This window comes from Ruditapes philippinarum, unplaced genomic scaffold, assembly GCF_026571515.1.
Source record: "Ruditapes philippinarum isolate M1 unplaced genomic scaffold, ASM2657151v2 ctg2386_1_1_1_1, whole genome shotgun sequence".
In the NCBI taxonomy this organism is placed as follows: Eukaryota; Metazoa; Mollusca; class Bivalvia; order Venerida; family Veneridae; genus Ruditapes; species Ruditapes philippinarum.
Window position 1 is genome coordinate 101,060 of NW_026851819.1, and position 26,073 is coordinate 127,132.

Genomic DNA, 26,073 nt, shown 5'->3' on the forward strand with positions numbered 1-26,073 from the left:
AAAAAGTTTACACCCTGAATAGGTCTTACTATATTTGACAGTAACTACACGCAACATCACATTGGCTGTGTAAATTTACATGCATATATAAATAATATGAGTAAATAATACGAGATTGTGCAGACATATTAAGAAGTCAGCAGCGTCTTTGATGTTTACAGAGTAGCAGTCGCACAAATACAGATTAAAATTCATTTAAACTGGATCATTTTAAGACGACAAAAGGATGTACAATTCATCCGTTTTAGTGATTGTTTATTATTTTTTTGTGTACTTAACTTACGACATTAATATCAAAGATATTTTTAATTCTATTAACAATTAATAAGAGCAAACTGACAATTTATATTAGCGCTTATAAATTATAACTTGATTATGTAAAGTATTCTGGATAACAGAATAAAGTAGCCTACAACAATTAAGCAGTCTCAGGGATGTGTATATACGACCGAAATTCAGGACATATAATCGACTTTGCTTTCAAGTTTCTTAAATATTGCAAACCTTAACTATTTATAGATTTAATCTGTCCCTATAACCTGATAATCTTTATACCATCATAACAAAATAATTGACAGAAAAAGCTGCGACGCATGTATAAAATAGCGACATGGTTAGAAGTAATTGTTTGGATAAAATTTTGTCAGATCTTAAATACGTGGATTGATCTACCCACGAAAACCTCGTGACCCACGAATAATAATGATTTTACAGTAGCCTTCTGGACAAAGTTTCCCATCCCTCAGGGGGAACATAGATTGTCCTTAATCAGTATTATATGGTAAAAACTTTGAAAAATCTTCTCTAAATTTAAAAGAACTAAAGCTTAAGTTTCCATAGAAACTAGTGACTTCATGACAACAACTGACTTTTGATAATAAAAAAACTGTAAATTTTCATAGCAACCAGCAAATATTAAATTTCCATAGCAATGAGTGAATTTACAATAGAATTTCATTGGCCATGACTTCTAAGGCCATAATTTTGGGTAGCAAACAGTGACATCTCATTAAAACTATTGTTTTCCATTTAGCGATAGCAACCAGTAAAATTTCTACATGTACACTATTTCAGATACAAATATAAACTTTTTGATATCGATATAAGATTTATATTTTATATCTACTCTTGTTTGATATTACAATATTACTTCTTCCTTGTCATGGAGAATATAATTATTCAGGTGAGCAATATAAATGCTATGGGGCCCTCTTGTTTATGGATTTGATTCCATATTGAACAAAAAAAACTGACAAGAAGATTTATTCAAATGTGACCTTGATCCAATGTCAAGGTCACAGCAAGGGATTGGGTATTTTGTTATACAGTTCTTTAGTGCACCTGCCCTAACTTCTACATGCATGATGGAATTTTTAAAAAAGATTTGTACTTATGATCAAGATAAGTGGGCAATTTGTAAGGTTTGAATGTGATATGTTTATCAGAATTTGATTTATCATTATTCTGCTATACAGGCATTTGGAGAGCATGCTTTTGACCTTATTGAAAATGCATGTAAGACTGCATTGTTTGCTTATATTCAAGCTGTTAAAATTTATCACAATTTTCAGATTCAAAGCAGCCATGTGCCCCCAGTTGTCATACTTATGGAAACATAACATTTAAAGCTGCAAATGGCACAATCAGGGATATTAAACAAGACTGTATTTTATATCTCTGGGAAAGCACAGCATTTCGTAATGGTATGTAGTATATACAGCCTTAACTCATATTAGTTTGAACATTTCTTAAACTTATAGTTATTTTACATATGGAATGATGTAACTATACATATATTTATAAGTATATCAGAAACTTTTACCAACCCATTGTTTTGATAGTTCTCTAGAGCCATAGTCGAGAGATAGTTTGTTACCAATATGGCATCAAATTTAAGTTGTTGTATAAGGAAAACTACTTACATGCCTTGCAAAAGTCTGTACTTTATTTGTATGAATAGCAAAATTATAATGTCCTTCTTGTAATGAAAAATCAAAGAATAGGACTGTAAAACTGCATGCTTTAAACATACATGTATAATAAATACTCATAGGGTTTGGCTTCATTGATATCTTAGAAAAAAAACTAAACAGAAAGTTTTTAGGAGCAAACATTATATCTTTACTTCGTAAAATCAGATAAGGATATTAATTTTTGGAAATAAAACTCATATTTATTAGAAAATATGGAGAATTTACTGCTTTGGCATTGTAATAATTATGCTGTATTTATTTCATTTTGTTAACTGCTTTTCTTTGACAGCCAAAGGAAGGCCAGATGAGCATGTTCTTTTGAAAGAAATTGATGAGTCCGATAGATTTAAATTGTTTAAAGAAAGTGAGTTATTTGTATTTATTTTCACCTTATATATTGTGAAGTTATTGTATTGTAAATGAATTCTACAACATTAAAGAATTATATTGGATTTAGCTTATAATAAATTGATCATTGATCAAGTTAATTTCATTTTTTACTTTTCTGTATAATATATAACATGTTACATATGTTATGTTATCACATACTCTTGTTTCAAGAAAAACAGTTAAGCTTGCTCATGTCCTTCATGTCCTTCAGTCTGTCTGAAATCTGCATAATTTGATTATTTTAAAGCCACAATCCAATATATATGCAGTCTAATTTGCTTATGTAACCACATGTATTAAGCAACATTTGTCTTGAAGGACCACTATGAATATTCCCTGATCACTTTCCCATTTCTAATTTGTTACAAAGAGAAGGAAGTTTGCTCAATACAATTGCTAATTAGTCTGCTTGTTTTTTATCATTACATCCAGGATTTAATGTATAAACAGTTAGCAAAATATTTTACCAAGTGTTTACAAGTTGTAATGTTGTCTTACTTTCAGTGTTCCCTCAAGGAAGATTTACCAATGAAACAGTCCGTACTTTTGAATGCAGAAAGCTTGATTACAAAGATGTGATACATGCTCCTTACGAAGACAACCCAAGTGGAAAACAGAAGGCGGTGGCTAATTTGCTCAAGTTTGCTATTACATTGAAGAAAAAATCTGTTGGTCTCTATTTTGATGATGCCAGTAAGACCCCTTTTCATCATATTGTAATTAATTATGCTGAAAGTAAATTGTTTAGCAAAAGCTCATCTGTTAGTCTGTAGACCACTTTTTCTTAAAGAAAGAGAGAAAAAAACCTTTTTTAAAGTTTGCCTGCCTATGTTTGTATCTAAAAATTAGCTTGTTTACAAAATAAAATACGTAATTGTTAACAACATATGAGTATTGTCACTATTATGATACCCCCAAAAACATAGTTGGGGGGGGGGGGGGTATATAGGAGTCACCCGGTGGTTGGTGGGTCCAGACGTCTGTTGCATTTTCCTTGTCCGGAGCATAACTTGAAGACAAATGGTTGGAATTCAATATAACTACATACAATGGTCAAGCACATTGAAGGGAAGTGCAGTGCACAAGAACCATAACTCTATCTTGACTAATTACAGAGTTATTGCCCTTTGTTACTTTTCCTTGTCCAAGGCATACCTTGAAAACTACTGGTTGGAATTCAAAACAACTTCATACAATTGTCAAATACAATAAAGTGAAGTGCAGGGCTCAAAAACCATAACTCTATCTAAAGTAATTACAGAGTCATTGCCCTTTGTTACTTTCCATTGTTTTCTTTTGTCCGGACCATAACTTGAAGACTAATTGTTGGAATTCATAATAACTTCATACAATGGTCAAGCACATTGAGAGGAAGTGCAGTGCACAAGAACCATAACTCCATCTTGACTAATTACAGAGTTACTGACCTTTGTTACTTTTCCTTGTCCAGACTACTGGTTGGAATTAAAAACAACTTCATACAATGGTCAAGCATAATAAGGGGAAGTGCAATGCACAAGAACCATTACTCCATCTTGACTAATGACAGAGTTATTGCCCTTTGTTACTTTTCCTTGTCCAGAGCATAACTTGAAAACTACTGTGTGGAATTCAATACAACTTCATACGTTGTCAAGTACATTAAAAGGAAGTGCAGTGCACAAGAGCCATAACTCCATTTTGACAAAATACAGAGTTTTTGCCCTTTGTAACTTTTCCATTGCTTTTTTTGTCTGGAGCGTAACTTGAAGACTAATGGTTGGAATTTAATATAACTTCATACAATGGTCAAGCACATTAAGAGGAAGTGCAGTGCACAAAAACCATAACTCCATCTTGACTAATTACAGAGTTATTGCCCTTTGTTACTTTTCATTGCCCAGAGCATAACTTGAAAACTACTGTGTGGAATTCAATACAACTTCATACATTGTCAAGTACATTAAAAGGAAGTGCAGTGCACAAGAGCCATAACTCCATTTTGACAAAATACAGAGTTACTGCCCTTTGATACTTTTACTCCATTTTCAGTATTTATAGAGTTATTGCCCTTTGTTCCTTTTATTTGTCTTTCTGGACTTATTAAAGAGTAATTCCATAAAACTTCATCAATTGCCAACCACAGTGAAAGGAAATGCAACATACAAGAACCACAACTATCTTTAATTGCCCACAACCATAACTCTATATTTCAATTGTTTTACAAGGTATTCTGTTACTAGTAACATCTCATTTCCGAAGCAGTCTTGTGGGGGTATAAATCACATTTAGTGATAGTTCTAGTTTTTATATGCAGCAAAATTGCCTGAAATTTCCCCTACAAGGGAAACAATATAAAATACCCTCACCTACAGGTACAGGTCCCCCAAAACAGAGAAAGAGAGCCGTGATAACACAATTGCATTAATTGATTATAAGACCTTTTTGAGTGGTGTAATTATACCACCACAAAAAGTTAAGTGGGGGGTATATAGAATCAGCTTGTTAGTCGGTTCTTCTGTCATGATTTCTGGGTAAGAATGAATTATTGTAAACAAAGTTTGTATATAGCAACCGTACGTAAAAATACTGGATGGTTTGTTGTTTAGGTCAAGGTCACTGTAACTTACATTAAAAAAGTGGTTGTCAGGTAATAACAAGAGTTAGAAATGAGATATTGTAATCAGACTTGGTATATAGCAAGCTTATCTGAAGATCTAAATTTGGAATGCTTTTGAATCCCCTCAGGTTAAGTTCAAGCTCACTGTTACTAAAAACAGAAAAATGGTTTCCAGACAAAAACTAGAGTTAGGAATGAGAACAGGTACTGTAATCAAACTTGATTTATTGTCTTAATAAGCTATGTTTGTTTAATAAAAATTTTGTTTTTATTATTATTATTTTAGCTAACCTATCACAAAATGACTTGATGAGTTTTTTTGTTCGCAATTGTCTGGTAGCGTTTACTTTAAACAACATCTCGTAAATCCCAAAACACATTTTATCCAAACTTTACAAGAACATTCCTTGGATGGTCACCTTTAAATATAATTCAAAGAATTGAATTCCTTAATTAAAAAAAAAATCTTCCTTTGAAAATCCTAAAGAGCTTGAACTTGAAAATTTAGAATGAAACATCTTCTATTGGGTGTTTTCTAATTTTGTTTTTTTAAAAGAAGCCCTGATGTCAAAATTGGCCCTGCTCCAGGGAGGCATTGATGTTCCTTATATATTCAAATCCAAAAAGAAAGCCATAATAGAAGAAAATCTCTATAGGCTTTAGCTTAGATATTTGGTATGAAACATTTTCTGGTGGACCTATACAAGTACCGTCTTGGGAAATCATACATTTTCCTTATACATGTATGTATGTATATAGTTAAAACTTTTAAAGAATTATTTTCAAAATCTACAAGACCATAAGCTTAGTTTCCATAGCAACAAGTGAATCTACATGTACCATTGAATTTCAATAGCAGGCACTGACTTTCAAGGAAACCATTTATTTTGTATAGCAAACAGTGACATCGTTTATAACTGTTGTTTTTCCTAAGCATAGCAACCAGCAAAGATTTTACACATGCACTATTCCAGATTTTCCACAAAAATGAACTTTGTGTTACCAGTTTGAAATTTAGATTTTATATCTGCTTTATAGTTTACAATATAACTTGTCCCTTGTCATGAAGAATATTTAATTTCAGGTGAATACATGTCTATAGTAATATCTTAATAAAATCGCCTTTAAAAAAAAAATATAGCCCCACCCCAGAGGGTCATTGGTTTTCCTTATATATACATGTATATAGCTAAAACTTAAAAACTCTCCTTGTGAAAATCCAAAAGAGCTAGAGATTAGATATTTTGCATAAAACATCTTCTAGTGGCTGTCTACCAGGCCCCAGGGGTCATTAATTTTCCTAATATGTATTGTGAATCCTGTATTTTTTGCTATGTTTTAATTTTCGCTATTTATTCTGGGGTGAAAGGGGCTCCACTTCAACCTTTTGACCTTTTTCTCAGGTGAGTGATCCAGGGCCCTCTTGTTTGTGTAAATACTAGCACATTTTACTTAAGTACATAGTCTTACTTTTTCAGATCCATTTTTGAAAGGTGGGGACTTCATGACACATGTAGCTACAGCTTTATTAGATATTTCTTCCTTTGCCAGATATCCCATTGAAGTTGTAGTTTTTGTTGGAAAAAATTTCTTCAATAGAGCTATTTCATTCTTCAAGGAAAACATCCAAATTGATTCAGGAGGTATAGTCTATTCATTTGTTAACCAGGTTTTCCGAAGGGAAAAACTGGTTATTAGATTGAGGTATGTCGGCGGGCGGGCGGGCGGGCGGGCGGATGGGCGGACGGGCGGGCGTAAACAATTTCTTCTGTGCGCAACTCCTCCTACATTTCTCAACGGATTTTGACCAAACTTTCACAGAAGCTTTGTCATCAAGTGCCCTGGCGCATATTGTCGGGGTTTTGCGATTAGATAATATTTGACCTAATTATGGCCCTTTGTTTTTTTTCCTTATATAAAATATATAGTGAACAATTTCTTCTGTGCGCAACTCCTCCTACATTTCTCAACGGATTTTGACCAAACTTCCTTAGAAGCTTTGTCATCAAGTGCCATGACACATATTGCCAGGGTTTTGCAATTGGTATATATTTGACCTAATTATGGCCTCTTGTTTTTTTTCCTTATATAAAATATATAGTGAACAATTTCTTCTGTGCGCAACTCCTCCTACATTTCTCAACGGATTTTGACCAAACTTTCACAGAAGCTTTGTCATCAAGTGCCCTGGCGCATATTGTCGGGGTTTTGTGATTAGATAATATTTGACCTAATTATGGCCCTTTGTTTTTTTTCCTTATATAAAATATATAGTGAACAATTTCTTCTGTGCGCAACTTCTCCTACTTTTCTCAACGGATTTTGACCAAACTTTCTCAGAAGCTTTGTCATCAAGTGCCCTGACACATATTGCCAGGGTTTTGCAATTGGTTTTTTTTTACCTAATTATGGCCCTTTGTTTTTTTTCCTTATATAGAATATATAGTGAACAATTTCTTCTGTGCGCAACTCCTCCTACATTTCTCAACGGATTTTGACCAAACTTTCTTAGAAGCTTTGTTATCAAGTGCCTGGCACATATTGTCGGGGTTTTGTGATTGGATAATATTTGACCGAATAATGGCCCTTTGTATATTTTTTCCTTATACAGAATATATAGAGAACAATTTCTTCTGTGCTCAACTCCTCCTACATTTCTCAACGGATTTTGACCAAACTTCCTTAGAAGCTTTGTTATCAAGTGCCTGGCACATATTGTCGGGGTTTTTTGATTGGATAATATTTGACCGAATTATGGCCCTTAGTATATTTTTTCCTTATACAGAATATATAGTGAACAATTCTACAGTGCGCAACTTCTCCTACATTTCTCAATGGATTTTGACCAAACTTTCACAGAAGCTTTGTCATCAAGTGCCCTGGCGCTCACTAAATTCCCATGTTTCTTCCAAGACATCATTCAAGTATTTTTTTAAAATTGTGTACATACTTTTCTTGATATCGAACAAAACACCACACACCAATATTGTTGACAAAAGAAAATGACAAGAGATGCAAAAATGCAAAAATTAAGCAAAAATAAAGTACTGTTTACCTTTCTAAAACATTTGGGAAAAAAAGGCGAATAGACAACATAAAATTTCTCAATCATTTTTGTTTGAGGAATATTAAAAAAGCCATAATTCCTCCTAAAAGTTCAATTAAAAACAAATGCCCCTTCATGACAAAGCTTCTGTGAAATATTTTGCTGAAAACCTGGTTGCATCGCATTGCGATGTTCCTTGTTTTTATATTATCTCTATATCATATTGTCATGACGTCAAGTTATACTTGTATGGACAGGTTGAATGATCTGCAATCTTATGACAACATTCATTAAAACCTTTAAAAAAAAAACACATTGAAACCTTCTTTTCAGGATTGAATAGCAAGGATAAGGCCTTTACTCATACATTTTTGGAAGGAGACTATTTACAGTGTTGGACCACCACATTAGATGCCTATTCCTGTCTATTTCAGATGGAATGATTAATTGTTAGAATCTCGCATTTTAGCCCACTGAAATGTACTTTTAGAATACTAATCCATCTCATCACACCGATTTAAATACAATCATTAATGAAAAATTGTAAGAATCGCAAAAAAAAGAAAAAAAACCTTTGAAACATTGAAAAAGATTTCATTGGCTGTAATAGGAATCATTCTTAAGTGATACTGACCAGAGTAAGCCAAAAAATGTTTGGCATTTGAACATCTAAAACACCAAACAAGCTATAAAGGACATTTAGTTTTGAATTATTTGGCATATGAACTCAGTATGAGTGATTTGTTTGTGGTTCTCTAAAATCATACTAGTAACTAAACATGAGTCAGTCAGTTAACCCTTTCCCTCATGAGCATACTGGTTTGGGAGATAAATTGGCGGAAAATTGGTGTTTTTGGAGCATATTTCATTTATTTGTTTATGTATTCTGATGAATCTTGCACCATAATAAACTTCAGCTCTTTGATATTCCGGTATCACCATAAAAGATATATTTAGAAACAAAACAGGTAATTTTGAGAGGCCCTGGAAGAGGTACATAAAAAGGACATTTTTAACACGTGCGAGTAGATAATTCCGGCTCTTTGTTTTTCTCCTTAAATCATTTTTAATGAGTAAATTAAAACGTAGAATTCCATGTTTAGACATTTTATTATTCCTTTGCTAGTCATATTATGTCAAATAAAAAATAATTTGTATCAGAATTTTTGAGAATGACGTTGGTATAATGAATACATGTATCTATGATAACATGATATTAAATATGCAATGTACTATGTAACATAATTATAATTCATTTTAACGTAAATACATTTCTTGTGTTTTTGGTTTGTTCTTTTTAAGTATGTCATAGAGTGAAAAAAATGTGCAGCCTGACCGGGACTCATAAAAAGTAACCCTGTACTGGCCTCAAAATGAGCATCTACTGCGCATGCGTTCAGCAATCGGATTTCCTCTACTATTTATAGTCATGTTTTGTAAACTTTTGTAAAGTCTGTGCTATTTTTAGCTCACCTGTCACAAAGTGACAGAGTCAGCTTTTGTGATCGCTTTTCGTCCGGCGTCCGGCCGTCCGTCGTCCGTAAACTTTTACTTTAAACGACATCTCCTCATAAACCGTTGAGCCAATTTCATCCAAACTTCAAATAAATGTTCCTTTGGTGGTCACCTTTAAAAATTGTTCAAAGAATTTAATTCCATGCAGAACTCTGGTTGCCATGGCAACTGATAGAAAAAACTTAAAATATCTTCTTTTAAAGAACCCAAAGAGGTAGAGCTTAGATATTTGGCATGAAACATCTTCTAGTGAGTGTCTATCAAGTTTGTTCAAATAAAAGCCCTGGGCTCAAAATTGGCCCCGCCCCAGGGGGTCATTGATTTTCCCTATATGCATATAGTAAAAACTTAAAAAATCTTCTTTTAAAGAACTCAAAGAGCTAGAGCTAAGATATTTAGCAGGAAACATCTTCTAATGAGTGTCTATCAAGTTTGTTCAAATAAAAGCTCTGGGGTCAACATTGGCCCCGTCCCAGGGGGTCATTGATTTTCCCTATATGCATATAGTAAAAACTTAAAAAATCTTCTTTTAAAGAACCCAAAGAGCTAGAAAGCTAAGATATTAAGCATGAAACATCTTCTAATTGGTGTCTACCAAGTTTGTTCAAATAAAAGCCCTGGGGTCAAAATTGGCCCCATCCCAGGGGGTCATTGATTTTCCCTATATGCGTATAGTAAAAACTTAAAAAATCTTCTTTTAAGGAACCCAAAGAGCTAGAGCTAAGATATTTAGCATGAAACATCTTCTAATGAGTGTCTATCAAGTTTGTTCAAATAAAAGCCCTGGGGTCAAAATTGGCCCCACCCCAGGGGGTCATTGATTTTTCCTATATGCATATAGTAAAAACTTACAAAATCTTCTTTTAAAGAACCCAAAGAGCTAGAGAGCTAAGATATTTAGCATGAAACATCTTCTAATGGGTGTCTACCAAACTTGTTCAAATAAGAGCCCTGGGGTCAAAATTGGCCCTGCCCCGGGGGTCATTGATTTTCCTTATATGTGTAAATTAGCAAAAACTTTAAAAAAAAATCTTCTTTGAAAAACCCAAATAGCTAGAGTTTACATACTAAGCATGAAACATCTTCTAGTGAGTGTCTACAAAGTTTGTTCAAATAAAAGCCCTTAGGTCAAAATTGGCCCTGCCCTGGGAGTCATTGATTTTATTTATGTGTATAGCAAAAACTTAGAAAAATCTTCATTGAAAAAAAACCCAAATAGCTAGAGTTTAGATATTAAGCAAGAAACATCTTCTAGTGAGTGTCTTCAAAGTTGTTCAAATAAAAGACCTTGGGTCAAAACTGGCCCCGCCCCGGGGGTGTAATTGCTTTTAACTGTGTGTATAGTTTAAACTTAAAAAATCTTTTTTTTTAAAAACTCAGCGAGCTAGACCTTAGATGTTTAGCATGAAACATCTTCTAATCGGTGTCTACCAAGTTTGTTCAAATAAAAGCCCTGGGGTTTAAACTGGCCCCGCTCTGGGGGCCTTTATACAGGTGAGCGACTTCAGGGCCATCATGGCCCTCTTGTTTTTTAAATATCTTACCAAACTTCCAGCGTTCGTACGAGATGGTGAGCTTGATTACATTAAAAAAGTCGATAACTCAATATATTCTAAAAAGCCGAGTTTATCAACCAGCCGAAGTTATCTCCCCAACCAGTATTGTGAAATTTGGCTGTTTTCATTGAAAAGCCTCCTGTTACAAGTTCAAACTGCTATAAAACTATGAAAAATGCTTCAATACTAATCAAACTTGGCACAAATGTTGACAGGACCATTGCCTTTATAACAACATGCTCAATCTGGAATTTCCTGTTACCATGGCAAGGAGGGGACGTCTAAAAATTGCCAAAAATCAATATTTTGCCTCGATTTTTTCCATGAAAATTTATTTCAGTGCTGCAACTTCTCAAAGGATTAATTTAGAGACAAAGGCTTTTCAGACTACGGCCCCCCTTCAAACCCCCTGATGGATCTTTTGGATGAGGCGCGGCGCTGAAAAAGTGCTCACTATTTTTAGCAACATTTCTTAAGCGAAAACATGTGTTTGGGGCCCAAATAGGACATTTTTTCACTATTTGAGGCCTATTGAAATTATTTTTAAGTAATATCTCTTTAACCACTTTAATTTATTCGTAGATAGCACAGTATTCATTTTATCGTAACAAAATTTGATAATCATGCCTAAATAATCTAAAAATAGAAATATGGGTAAACATATGACGCCAGATGACATTATAACCATGACATTAGCTGTGTTGCTCATCATCTAAGTCAGGGCACTCATCAATTTTAAAATGCCACCGAAGTCATCTTGTTTTATTTTCTATCAATGTAAATTAACGAGCAGAAATATTTACATTACAGCACAGACTGTTGTAATGACTCTTGCTGGTACCAAAAGCAACCTGACTGCAGCAGTTGATTATTTAAGAAAGGAAAAGGAAGTTATATTAATAAAGGTTAGAATTATATTGTGTTCAAAATTCTCTAAAAATGTAGAAATTAGTGACTTAAAGATGACCTAACACATCAGAATGAGGTTTTAAGTTTGATTCAACATGTTCATGGATGATATTGGTAAATGCAAGCTTAAGTTCAAGCTTCATTACACTGGCTGAAAAAAATTCAATAAAAGTTTGAAAAATGGTGTTTTCTCAACTTTAATTGCAGTTGAGTTCTTTCAATTATTATCCTTGATCCTTAGCTGTGTGTCTTTTTTGGCACATTAAATATAAATCATGGCAAAATTATGCCAAGTTGAAGAATGTGTGCCCTTAAAATGAGAAAAGAACTAAATAAACTGGAATTTGAAGAGCTAAACAGAAGCCATGCAGTCACGGACACCTAAGAAAAAATTAATTCGAAATGTTGGCTGTCCTATTGGAGATTCCATGGGAATTTAAGAACCCATTTCTTGGAGAAAAGATAAGACTCAAAGAATTTAAAGCACCACAAACACAACAGAAATGTTTGGCAGAAACAATGCTGATGTGATAATAAAGTTTCAAATTGTTGAAATCAGATTTAGGCTTCATCTTAACTAGCAATGAACAGAAATATGCACTAACGATTAGTTATGAAAAATTGTAGCAAAATTCTATTTTGTATAGTTATGAAAAATTGTAGCAAAATTCTATTTTGTATAGAATTAATTTATTTCATCACTGCATTAGAGAATTATAACATTACTTTTAGCTACATATGCCTCAAGAAGATCAGGTAGATGCTATTGCTGAACCAGCTTCGTTGAATGCTCCGGGTGAAATGTTCATTGAGAGAGGAACAGATTCTAGAGGTATATACATGATGTTACTTCAACAACAAAACAATGATACCAGAAATATTTTACTTAAATATTAAAGAATAATTCAAAATACGGGAAAGTAATGCAGACTTCATTGCAGATTAGTGCTGTCTTGTTGTTAGGCTTGTGTAATATTTATACCCCCACACAACAAAGTTGTAAGGGGGTGTACTGGAATCAGCCTGTCTGGCTGTCCTGTTTTTCCATATCTGCTCAATAACTTAAGAATTCTTTGACCCACAGTCTTCATATTTGGTATTTAGATTTGTCAGGATTAGTAGGAGACCTAAAAATTTTGAGGTCACCAGGTCAAAGGTCAAGGTTACGGGGACCTTGACTAAAAAGGCTTGTCGGCCCAATAACATTAAAAATCCTTTGATCCATAGTCTTTATATTTGGTATTGAGATTGGTCAAGATTTATAGATGACCCCTATTGATTTTGAGGTCACCAAGTCAAAGGTCAAGATCACAGGGACTTTGACTAAAAAAATCTTGTACGGCCAATAACTTCAGAATCCTTTGACCCACAGTCTTTATATTTGACATGGAGGTTAGTCATGACCATTAGATGACCCCTATTGATTTTTAGGTCACTGGCTCAAAGGTCAAAGTCACAGGGGCCTTGACTTAAAAAAAGTTTGTCCGCCTAATACTTTAAGAATCCTTTGACCCACTGTCTTCATATTTGGTTTTGAGATTGGTCATGATTGTAAGATGACACTATTGATTTTGAGGTCACTGGGTCAAAGGTTAAGTCACAGGGGCCTTAACTAGAAAAAGCTGCGCAATAACTTTTTAGATTCCTTTGACTTACAGTCTACCTATTCTGCATGGACATATTTCATTACCATTAGATGACCCCTATTGCTTTGAGGCCACTGGGTCAAAGGTGACAGGAGCCTTTACTTGAAAAAAATTTTCCGCTCTATTGCTCTAGAATGCTTTGGTCAACAATCTTCGTGGTTGAGGGGTTAAAGTTGATGACTTCTAATCCAGTTAGCTCTCTTATGTGGGTTCGATCCCCTGGATATGTTTTGGTAGTTTAGCATGGAGGAAGGTATTCTAGTACTGGTGTAACTCTCCAGGAACGACGGTTAGGAAACTACCCGCCTATATGACTGAAATACTGTTGGGAAAAGGCATAAAATGAAACAAACAAACAAAGTCAACAGTCTTCATATTTAGTATCAAGGTTGGTTATGACCATTAGATGAGTCATATTGATTTGGACATCACTGGAACAAAGGCCAGGGTCACAGGGGCCTTGACTTCAAAAAATTTGTCCCCCAAATAACCTAAGAATCCTTTGACCCACAGTCTTAATATTTGGCATGGAGGTTAGTCATGACCATTAGATGACCTGTATTGATTTTGAGGTCAAAGGTCAAGGTAACTAGGGCCTTTTAAATTTTAAAAAAACTTTAAACCGCCATATTTCCCTTAGAAAAACTTTTGAAACCCCCAGGGTTTTTATATTTAAACCCAAAGGAAAGTTTGTTATGACCATTTAACCACAAACCTTTTTGAATTTGAGGGGCATTGGGGGTTTAAATGGGCAAAGGGCAAAAGGGGTGTTAAAATTTAAAAATTGTCTGCTTAATTGCTTAGAAAGCTATGTCTTTATATTTGGTATTGAGGTCGGTTATGAATAGTAGATTACCCTAATTGGTTTTGAGGTCATAGGTCAAGGTCAGAAGGGCCTTGACTAAAAAAAACTTGTCCGCTGAACATTTTAAGAATCCTTTGACCCTGTCTTTATATTTGGCATGGAGGTTGATCATGACCATTAAGTGAGCCCTATTGATTTTGAAGACACTGGGTCAAAGGTCAATGTCACAGGGGTCTTTAGTTGAGAAAGCTTGTCTGCTCAAGTACTTAAGAATGATTTGGTCAACATATTTGTCTTCATATTTGGTATTGAGGTTAGTCATGACTAGTAGATGACCCCTATGGATTTTTAGGTGACTGTGTTAATTAAGGTCAAGGTCACAGGGGCTTTAACTACAATAAGCCTGTCTGCTTAAATGCTTATGAATGCCTACCCAAAGTGCATTGATTCTGACATTTCACATTTGAAGCATAAATATGTTCTGATATATTCATCATAAAACACCCCCAGACAAAGCTGCTTGAATGGGGGTTTTTCAAATCATACAGTGGCAGTTTCAGTTTTTAGATCAAAGATAAAGATCACTTTGATCTTTGCTACTACAAACATGTAGAATACATAACCTAGCAATGCACTGGCTTACTACCCTCATATTTGGCAGGGTAGTTGACCTTGAGCTGTAAATGACTACTGTTGATTCTGACAAAATGGTATGTGGGGGTATTCTCGCCATGACAGTGGCAGTTCTAGTTTGTACCAGAAAAACAGTACATGAAAATAATTTTAAATGTTGTAATGCTGAGGTTTTTCACATACTCATATTCATTAAAAAGAAAATAACTTGCAAATTTATGCCAATATTTTACATGCAACAGAGCCTTTTTCTTGGTGCTGTATTTTGTAAATTCTGTATTAATTTATAACTTATTTTTAAGAAAATGATTGTTTAAAATGATGTAATAGAGTTTAATTGTAATTTGAAAATTGTATTTTGGTTTTTACAACAAATATGATATGCCCATGAAGACGAAACCTATCGGTGAAATCTTTAAGTATACTATAATAAATTTAACCGGACCTCTCCTACCCTAGGGTAATAGGGGCAGTCAGGCATTTCCCTAAAATTAAAGTGAACTGGATACATTCACTGCAGTTTATGCTGTATTCTCTGCTGTTTTAAGTGTGGAAACTAAATCAACATCTCATACTATAACACAGTGACAGTATGAAGATAAAGACTTAGCTATGTTTTCCTCTTTGGTCCATGCTCCTCAGGTGTGGGAAGATAGGTTTACATTTAATTGATACATAAACTCAAATGTATTTTTATCTTACCCAAATAATAGAAAAACTGCATATATTATTTCTTTAATTATCTGCTGTGTCAATCAGCTATATAATTTGCATTGACAGAAAGTTTTCTTTTAAATAATTAAACCCAAGCACAATCAAGTTGTAAGGGGGTATACTGGAATTAGCTTGTGCGTCCAGACATCCGCCTGTTGGTTTTGCCTTGTCTGCCCAATAACTTAAGATTCCTTTGACCTACAGTCTTGATATTTGGTATTTAGATTGGTCATGATTAGAAGATGATCCCTATTGATTTTTAAGCCACCAGGTGAAAGGTCAAGCTCACAGTGGCCTTGACTAACAAAAGCTTGTCCGTCCAATAACTTAAGATTCCTTTGACCCACAGTCTTCATATTTGACTTGGAGGTTGGCCATGACCATTAGATGACTCCTATTGACTTTTAGGTCAAAGGTCAAGGTCAAAAGGACTGTGACTAAAAATATCTTGTCCCCCCCAATAACTTAAGATTCCTTTAACCCACAGTCTTCATATTTGGCATGGAGGTTGGCCATAACAATAAGATGACCCCTATTGATTTTTAGTTGACTGTATCAAAGGTCATGGTCACAGGGATTTTTACTATAATAAGCTTGTCTGCTCAAATGCTTAAGAATGCCTGTCCACAGTGTATTGATTTTGACATTTTCACATTTGAAGCATGTAAAATACATAACTTAGCAATGCACTGGCTTAGTAACCGGGAGGTTGTCCTAAAATGAGCTCTGTATGGCTACTGTTGATTCTGACAAAGTGGTATAAGGGGGTTAATTCACACCATGACAGTGGCAGTTCTAGTTTGTACTGTTTCACTTAAATTATATTTTTTCAGATATGCAGTTCAGTTCTACCTATGTGCAGTGAGTATTAAAAATTTTACATATATTCTTTTTCTATTCTTACAGATGAAAGTTTAAGGAAATTTTTCTTTTATCATGCTGTTTGAGTCAAAAAGAGATAAATCATAAAGCAGCCCAATTATTAAATAATTATGACCATATCTAGATGAGAAATATAGAATCATCATATTCTTTTTGTTTTAAAATAAAATTTGTATTCTTTTCATATTAATAGCATGTTCTAGTTTGATTAATTTTACATGCCTGAAGGACCTTAGGATTAATGCGATGTGGCATTGTCCATCAGTCTGTCTCCAAGTTTTATTTAAAGCAAACAGTGGGCCATCTTGCTGTGAGAATAATCTAGTTCATTCTGTAACAAAAGAATAAGGGGCCAATAGCCCTCTATTAAATAAAAGAAAATAATTTATTAATAATTGTCCTCTTCTTCATTTTTACTCCATGTCTTAGAGAAGCTAATTGGTTTCAGCATGAAAAAAATTGAAGTATATCAATTATTTTTAAGTATGTAGCAAAACACAGGTCTGGCCGAGGTTTGATTTTTGCAGCAATCAATTCATTATTTATAAAGTTATGCTGTTTTTTAAACACATTATCTATCAAGCTGTTTTGTCCAATTAACTTATTTCAGTGAGTATATTTGGCTCGTTAATATGTTATATCAAAGCATAGATTTAAGCTACAATCAATACATTTATTCCCCTTTTAGAAATTTTTGAGTGAAATTATTAGTTTCCTCAGAGAAATTCTTGAGTATCTTGCCATTTAGTTCTGTCCATTTAATGCTTTTTCATTAATATTTAATATTTCCATTATTTCGTTGCAACCACTTACTTTAACTCTTTACACTTAATTGGAAGCTTCACTACCTTGAGATGTTTTCATAATAACAGCATGTTCTGATATAATGATCTTTTTTTACAAAGTTAAACCCTTCTATCATTTTCAATGTCATTTTGAGAGTTTATTATTGTAAAATGTTCATGCAACATGAGCTGTGAAAGCATGCCAATTACATATTTGTTACAGCATGTGTTGCTTCTACAAAACTCCTGTTAACCCCCTGTTTTCTAGCCATATTATTTTTCATTTCTTTAAGGAATCCTGAACTTGAAAGGATGAAGGAATTGGAATGTTATATGGAAATGAAAAACATTCCAATGAGTGAAACCAAAGAATCCCTGAAACTGAAACTTGTGGATCTAGAATTGCCAATAATATTTCCAAAGTTGGTTTATCAGGATGGCTCTGATACCGCTATCCTAATTTGTAAAAATGTTGAAGGTAATTTGTTAATTTTTGTCTATTCGATTATATTGCCAAAAGAGTGTTAATTCTGGTTAACCAGCTAACTTATACCTTGCAATGGTCTTTCTTATCAAATATTGCTCATATAACACCTTTACTCTGTAGAATATAATTATGGGAAACATGAAAAGAATCGGCATTTTAGCAAAACAGAAAAATAAAGATAACAAAGCTTATAGAAAACAATTTTTCATCCAACTGGTTGATTAAATTGTGATGTCCCCCTCCTTTATGAAGAAAAAAGGGATTTGTCTGTCTGTCTGTCTGTCAGTCACACTACGTGTCTAGTTTATAACTCAGCCATTCATCTATGGATTTTGAAATAACTTGGCACAACAGTAAATACCGATGTAGCTAGGTGTAAATCCATTATTACAGACATCTTAATTATACCCCCACAAACGAAGTTTAGGGGGGGTATATAGGAGTCAGCTTGTCGGTCGGTCGGTCCGTCGGTCGGTCGGTCGGTCCGTCGGTCGGTCCACATCATGGTTTCCGGACGATAACTAGAGTTTGGAATGAGGTATTGTAATCAAACTTGGTATATAGCAACCTTATGTGAAAACTCCGGTTGGTATTGCATTTGGACCCCCTGGGGTCAAGGTCAAGGTCACCGTTACTAAAAATAGAAAAATGGTTTCCGGACAATAACTACAGTTAGGAATGAGATATTGTTATCAAACTTGGTGTATAGCAAGCTTATATGAAGACCTGGGTTGGTATTGCATTTTGACCCCCTGGGGTCAAGGTCAAGGTCACCGTTACTAAAAAATAGAAAAATGGTTTCCGTACAATAACTAGAGTTAGGAATGAGATATTGTTATCAAACTTGGCATATAGAAAGCTTATATGAAGACCTGGGTTGGTATTGCATTTGGACCCCCTGGGGTCAAGGTCAAAGTCACCGTTACTAAAAATAGAAAAATGGTTTCCGGACAATAACTAGAGTTAGGAATGAGATATTGTTATCAAACTTGGTGTATAGCAAGCTTATATGAAGACCTGGGTTGGTATTGCATTTGGACCCCCTGGGGTCAAGGTCAAGGTCACCATTCCTAAAAATAGAAAAATGGTTTCCGGACAATAACTAGAGTTAGGAATGAGATATTGTAATCAAACTTTGTGAAAAGCAAGCTTATTTGGAGACCCCAGTTGGGATTACAATTAATTGAAATATTTCTTTGTACACAGTTGATAGTTGTCACCGTTACTAAAAAATAGAAAAATGGTTTCCGTACAATAACTAGAGTTAGGAATGAGATATTGTTATCAAACTTGGCATATAGAAAGCTTATATGAAGACCTGGGTTGGTATTGCATTTGGACCCCCTGGGGTCAAGGTCAAAGTCACCGTTACTAAAATAGAATAATGGTTTCCGGACAATAACTAGAGTTAGGAATGAGATATTGTTATCAAACTTGGTGTATAGCAAGCTTACATTAAGACCTGGCTTGGTATTGCATTTGGACCCCCTGGGGTCAAGGTCAAGGTCACCGTTTCTAAAAATAGAAAAATGGTTTCCGGACAATAACTAGAGTTAGGAATGAGATATTGTAATCAAACTTTGTGAAAAGCAAGCTTATTTGGAGACCCCAGTTGGGATTACAATTAATTGAAATATTTCTTTGTACACAGTTGATAGTTTGTGTTGAAATTTTTCTTCAGACTACTTATTTTTCAAAAAGTTGCTGGTGGGGGTATTAATCACCTTCAGTGATAGGTCTAGTTTAAGTAAGAAGTGATAAAAATCGTCAATATACAGTGTTTTTCCTTTGCATAATCTACTATGTCAGTCACTAACACAGTAACCAATATATATAGAAGAAAATAATTCATTTAACACGGTCAAGTGTTACAACATTGGTATGGAAAAATCCTGGTATCCCGTATGCTCGTGGTCGTATATCAATTTTGTCATTGAGTAGGCCTAAATCTTTTTCATGCTAAAGTGTAAATAAATAAAGCAATAATGTTAAAAATGAACATTTTTGATAGTCATTTAGTTTCTTTCAACTATATGCAGTTTTGAAGGGCGATTTGAAATATAAGTAAGTTATCTTCTGGAGGTCTTTTGCTTCAAGTGAGCAAGTTCAAAACTTCATTATTTTCTTAATAGAAAACAATTGCGAAATGAATAAAAAAAAGAGTGTAACACTTTTCTCGTTTATATGATACCTGTCATAAATATGTCACAAGGCCAAAAAAAGTGGTTTTAAAAATGTTATTTTCAAAAATTCTTTGTTTTAAAAATTCAAAGTCTAGAGCTTTGTTATATTGTAAATACCATTATCTGTCAGTACAGAACCAAAATTATATATTATCTCTAGGGTTAAAATTGGCCGCATCTTTGGGGTTCATGTTTGTTCCATTTCTGTACACTGTCATAGTAAAAACTTAAAAAATCCTCTTTTCTTAAAGCTCAAAGGCAAAAGCTTAGATATTAAGCATACAACATCATCTAATTCCAAGATTGTACAAATTGTGGACCAGGGGTAAAATGTGGCCCTGACTGGGGGATGATTGACTTTCCTCGTGAATAGTAAAAACTTGAAAAATCTTTTTCTTGTAGAGGGTCTGTGTAAATGCTTAGTCACTTGGTATGAAATCTCATCATTATGGCTCTGGGGTCAATATTGGTTGAACCCAAGGGGTCATGGGGTTCTTTTTATATTGCAAAAACTTCAATAATCTTTTTTTATGGAATCCCAAGGACAAGAGTTAAATATTGCATGAAATATCATCTACTTGATCAGTAATAGCTACCAAGATTGTTTAAATTATTTGCCCTGGGTCCAAATTGGCCCTGCCCCGAGCATCTGAAATCCTAAGGGCTATGGCTTACTAGATATTTGGCTTCAAACAGCATCTTATGGCCCTGGGGTCAGAATTTGGGGTCATTAGTTTTCTGTAAATGTACAAGTAAAAACTTTTAAAAATTTGCTTCTCTGAAAGATTTAGTGCTGGAACTTGGACATTTGGCATGAAACATCACCTAATGGATTTTGAGAGTGCTCAAATTATGGTCCTTGGGTGAACATGACCCAGCTTGGTAGTCATGGGTTTTCCATATTATGTACAATTTTCTTCTTTAAAATCCGAAATAAATTTGGTATTTTTTTACTTATAAAAATACTTCTAATTATGGGACTGGTGTCAAATTTGGCCCTGACTCATGGATTTTTAGGGGAGGGGGTGGTTTTCCTTATTTGTGTATGCATATATAGTAGAAACTTCAAAAAATAGTACTTAGACATTTCGGATGAAACATAGTTGACCTCTACCAAGTTAGTTCAAATTATTGCTCTGGTGTCAAAATTTGCCCTTTATCAGGGTTTTTTAGTTTCCCATGACTATGCACCTAGTTTACAGTAAAAAGCTCTTTTCTGATATGTTAAATATCATGGGACTTAAAAGACCTAAGATTTTATGTTGCTGTTAGTCATGACTCGTTATGTCCCTTATTGGCTTTGTGGTCAGCGAGCTAGGTTTTTATTTTTGTATGTAATAGATATGGCAAATTATACATAGATATTTTGTGGATATTGTGTATTGTAAACAAAACTGAAACATTTCTTGATTCTGTTACAAGTTTTGCTTTTGAGCAGATTGTCCTTTTGTGATGGAAATACTAAGAAAAAGCAGTCATTAAATTTGTTTTTAAGTGATTAACTTTAAGTTTGTCTTCTACTTTTTTTATACAGATGCTAAAAAGTTGGAAAATGTGCAAAAGTCAGAGTTCATATTCAAGGGATATGATGGAAAGAAGGTATTAATCTTAGCTTAGATTAGATATTTCTTCTTGATATGTCCATGGTAAATAGTTTGAATGAAAGATTTCAAAGAATAATATATGAAATCAATTCAGACATCATGGATGTGTTGGATTGTTTTGAGTTTATAATAGCCTTAAACAACCCTGTAAATATACTGGTTTGCATGTGTAGAGAGCTTAAAGTTCTAAGTCCTTTGAAATTGATAGTTTTATGTTAAAGGAATCTAAAAATAAAGAATTCTAAAATATAAATGATAAGTAGGAGATTATACTTAGTTTTTTTTTAATTATATGAACATAAATGTCTTGTGCATATGTCTTAAATGTTCTTAGCTCATCTGTCACAAAGTGACAACATGAGCTTTTGTGATCACAATTCATCCGGCGTTTGTCTGTTCAGCTTCTGTCCGTCTGGGGTCAATCTGTCGTCCATCTGTAAACTTTTACTTTAAACGACATCTCCTCAGAAATGATTAAACCAATTTCATCCAAACTTCACATGTTCCTTTGATGGTCAGCTTTGAAAATTGATTTTTCTATTAAGTAAAATGTAAAAACAAAAAACAAAAATATTCTTTTAAAAAACCCAAAAAGCTAGAGCTTAGATATTAAGCAGGAATCATCTTCTTGTTGTTGTCTACCAATTGTTTGTTTGAATGAAAGCCCTGGGTTCAAAATTGACCCCACACAAGGGATTCATTGATTTTCCTTATATATAAAGTAAAACTTGAAAATTCTTCTTAAAAAACACAAATAGTTTAGATATTTAGCAGAAAACATCTTCTAGTGCGTATCTACAAAGTTTGTTCAAATAGAAACCTTCGGGTCAAAATTGCCCCGTCCTAGGGGGTCATTGATTTTCCTTATATGTACTCATCTTTTGTTTCCCTTAGCAAAAGCAACTAGTAATGTTTTTTACACAATGTCATGCATAATATCAGATAAAAATATAAACTTTGTGATACCAGTTTTAGATTTAGATTTTATATCTGCTTTTGTATAGAGATTACAATATTAAGTTGTTTCTGGTCATGGATAGTTTTTATATTCAGGTGAGTGATTTCAGAGCCATCATGGCCCTCTTGTTTAATTATATGAACATTGTTATGTTGTGCATATGACTTGATTTTAAAACAACATGACAGGTTTAATTGGTAGGGAGAAGTGTTGTGTAAGTTTAGCATTGATGTATTTTGTTGTGCAATTATTTACCCTAGTTGAGGAAGGAAGAGTGGTTCAAATAAGGCATCATTTTATGCCCCCAAAGAAAAGCATTCTGTGTACAGTAAACTTCACTTACAGCAAACACAGTTACAGCAAACTTCCGGTTATAGGGAACAATTTATTTTGACCCGAATTTTGCCCTTCTTTATTTAATATAAAAATATATGGTTATAGCGAACACGGTTATAAGGAATTATCGCGTATAAGGAACTCATTTCTAAGTCCCAATTTAGTTTATACAACAGAAAATTACACTTTTATAACGAACTCCAAAATATTGGCTATAGATCCCGCATTTTCAACTTTCGTTTTCATTCGCACGGATGAAAACTCGGGCCAATGTACCGTTTATCGTTGTATGTACTTCAAAACATCTATTTAAAGAATTTGTATAGTTTTCTATTTAGGATATTTGTAGCATGATCTCTTTTCACCAAGATAAAACGGTTATTTATTTATTTTCTTCAATAGTTTTGCTCGAGTAAATAATTAAAATAATTTATAATCGGTTTTTCCAATATAAATCATGCATGCTTGCAAGCATGATCCATTTCAAACTGCAAGAGTACGCTTGATTTTAACTGAAAAAGAAATCTATATCTTTACATTAAAAAAAGTCACCCTTATATTATAAATAGAAGATAATTCAATATTAAAGGAAAGAAAAATCGAAAATCTTGTTTATTCTTAATCATAGGGAAAGAAAACGAAAAGAGTTTAGAAACAAAATATTATATTTTTTATGTGAAATTGGAAATAGGGAGTAAAACTAAAAGTTTTTGAAATAGCAAATGATTTTCAAATTCCCAAAAAATTCCGCTCTCGGGTATTTTTTCTAAACTATAAATTAATGACTAATACATGTATCTCTATTTCTTAAATCAAATGCTCTTCAAAAATGGCAGACAATGGTAAACAATCAGTTCGTTATATGTAAATCTGTTCGCTTTAAAAACTCCTGATACAAGAAACTAATTCGCTATATGCTTACAAGGAACTCCGGATATAAGGAACAGGTTTTGAATGTCCCAGTGAGTTCGTTATAAGCGGAGTTTACTGTATACTAATTGTACTGTCTCTCTGCCCATCCTTTAATTTTTTGTCTGCATTGCTATATCAAACAAATACTTTGTCTTGAATGAAAATCACAAAAGAAGACAAAAAGCTTCGTCTGTTAAAAGGTTTTCGACTGTATAAAATAACTTTCACGTAAAATGTGTTTCTGAATATTATCTTTTTTTGTTGTTTCCTGAGTCATTACTATTAGTTTTTTTTCCAGTGTTACACAAAAGTTTCATGGAATTTTCCAAAGGCTAAAGATTTACAACCGGAGGACATGGATGAACTGAAGAAAATTTATGTAAATGTTGATGAAGCCACTGGAAAGATTGAAACATTGACAACGTATCAACTTAAGTGTGCAAAGGTAATACTTGCAAAATATGATAAACAAAAAGGTACACAAACAGAAGAAGGTATAAATGAAAATGAGCTGGTTACAATTAACAAAAGCATTGAAATGGAAGCTTCTGAAGATGTCTGGAATATTGTAAGTGAAATATGTAAAAAGGACATAAAATCTTTTGAGAAAAATTTTGGACCTGTTAAATTTGAAAATTCAAAGATTGTTATACCAGCTCATGACAGGGATTTTGCTAAAAGTGAGGTACAGAAAACTGACATCAAGTATACAAACAATAAAGAACAAAAGAAATAACAGATATTGTTATAATTCAAGAGAAAATAGAGCAGTCAGCTTTGCCTGACTACTGTAAAAAAAGTGGAGGAATCATTTGGTTATCCATGTTGTGTCCTGGAATCAAGACAAAAATAAACTATTTGCATATGAATGATACATATGATAAGGCCATGAAGGTAAAGCACCATTTTAATATCACATCTGGCCAAATAAAACAGACAGGACAAAATCGCCGTAAAAACAGAGGAGCAGCCCAAATTCAAAGCAATGGATGATACTGCTTCAGGTGGAATAACATCAGACAACAGATTTTGCGAATTCTTTTAAGAACAAAAGTGTTGAACATTCTTCTAAGAAAACAAGTCTTAATCAAAGTGATAAAGAGCAGTGCTATAAATTTGGCAAACACATTGGTGAAAATCTACAGAGGGGATATTGTAAACCTCAATGTTGATTGTATTGTAAATGCAGCAAAACAAAATACCTTTCACATGGTGGAGGTGTAGCTGCAGTGATAGCAAGAGCAGCAGGTTATAACCTAATAAAAGAGGGGAATGATTATATTGCTCGAAATGGTGACATTCCCAGTTGGTCAGGCTATTGCACAACTGCTGGAAAACTCAATTATAAATGTGTGATTCATACAGTCGGTCCAAGTTGGTATGATTATGAAAGTCGTTCTCATGATGATGTTCAAAGATGTAAAAATGATCTCTTTCATGCCCATTTACAACTGTTTTTTTTACGCACATTGCTGAAGGCATGGAATTGAGAAGTATTGCTATTCCTGCTATAAGTTCAGGTATGTTGAATTGATAAAAACTGGGGGTAATGAGTATTCTTTATGTATATTTTTAAAAACCAAAACTAAAAATTTTTTTTCCCTTAAAAAAAATTCAAAAAATGAAAAAAATTGTCCCGATGGACCTGTAATTCCCCTAATTTTCTTTTGAAAATTTTAACCTTTTAGGTCAAAAAATTTGGGCCTACCCCAAGGGGAAAACCCGGGAAACCTTTTTTTTTTGTCCTTTTGAAATTTAAACAGCTTTTTTAAATTATGACCATAAAAGCACAGTTTTTAAAATGAAAAAATTTAAATTTGGGGTAAAGCTTTACCTAAAAAATTGGGGAAGTGAAACCCACTGTCCCTTTTCCTTGGAAAGTACAGCTTTTGAAATTTGGACCATTTTTTGCAACCAGTTTGGATGTGATTTAGCTGACAAGATTTTTTTACAAGTTTACCCATTTTCTTGTGGGCCCTCCCTTTTGTTTTTAAAACTCACCCTGAGCAATATGCTCAGGGTGAGCTATTAGGATCACCATTCGTCCGTCGTCTGTCGTCCGTTGTCCGTTCACACTTTTCAAATGACATTCTCCTCTGAAACCATAAACGCAGATCATAATGAAACTTCAAAGGGATGT

At 33.7% G+C, this 26,073-nt stretch overlaps 1 protein-coding gene across 1 annotated transcript; it reads left to right on the forward strand.

Moving 5' to 3' along the window:
• Positions 1 to 610: 610 nt before the first annotated feature.
• LOC132740418 (uncharacterized) lies at positions 611 to 25,423 on the forward strand. The gene is made up of 12 exons (XM_060728325.1): positions 611 to 620; positions 1,572 to 1,703; positions 2,263 to 2,337; positions 2,868 to 3,056; positions 6,441 to 6,605; positions 11,890 to 11,984; positions 12,721 to 12,820; positions 16,620 to 16,647; positions 17,747 to 17,931; positions 21,658 to 21,722; positions 24,232 to 24,638; positions 25,123 to 25,423. The coding sequence occupies exons 1-12, from the start codon at positions 611 to 613 to the stop codon at positions 25,421 to 25,423; spliced, it is 1,752 nt and encodes a 583-aa protein (XP_060584308.1).
• The last annotated feature ends 650 nt before the right edge of the window (positions 25,424 to 26,073 follow it).

Coding starts and splice junctions, on each gene's coding strand:
- LOC132740418 (XM_060728325.1), top strand. Junction 12,821..16,619: donor GAGAGGAACAGATTCTAGAG/GTATATACATGA, acceptor ATATTTTTTCAG/ATATGCAGTTCAGTTCTACC. Junction 16,648..17,746: donor TTCAGTTCTACCTATGTGCA/GTGAGTATTAAA, acceptor CATTTCTTTAAG/GAATCCTGAACTTGAAAGGA.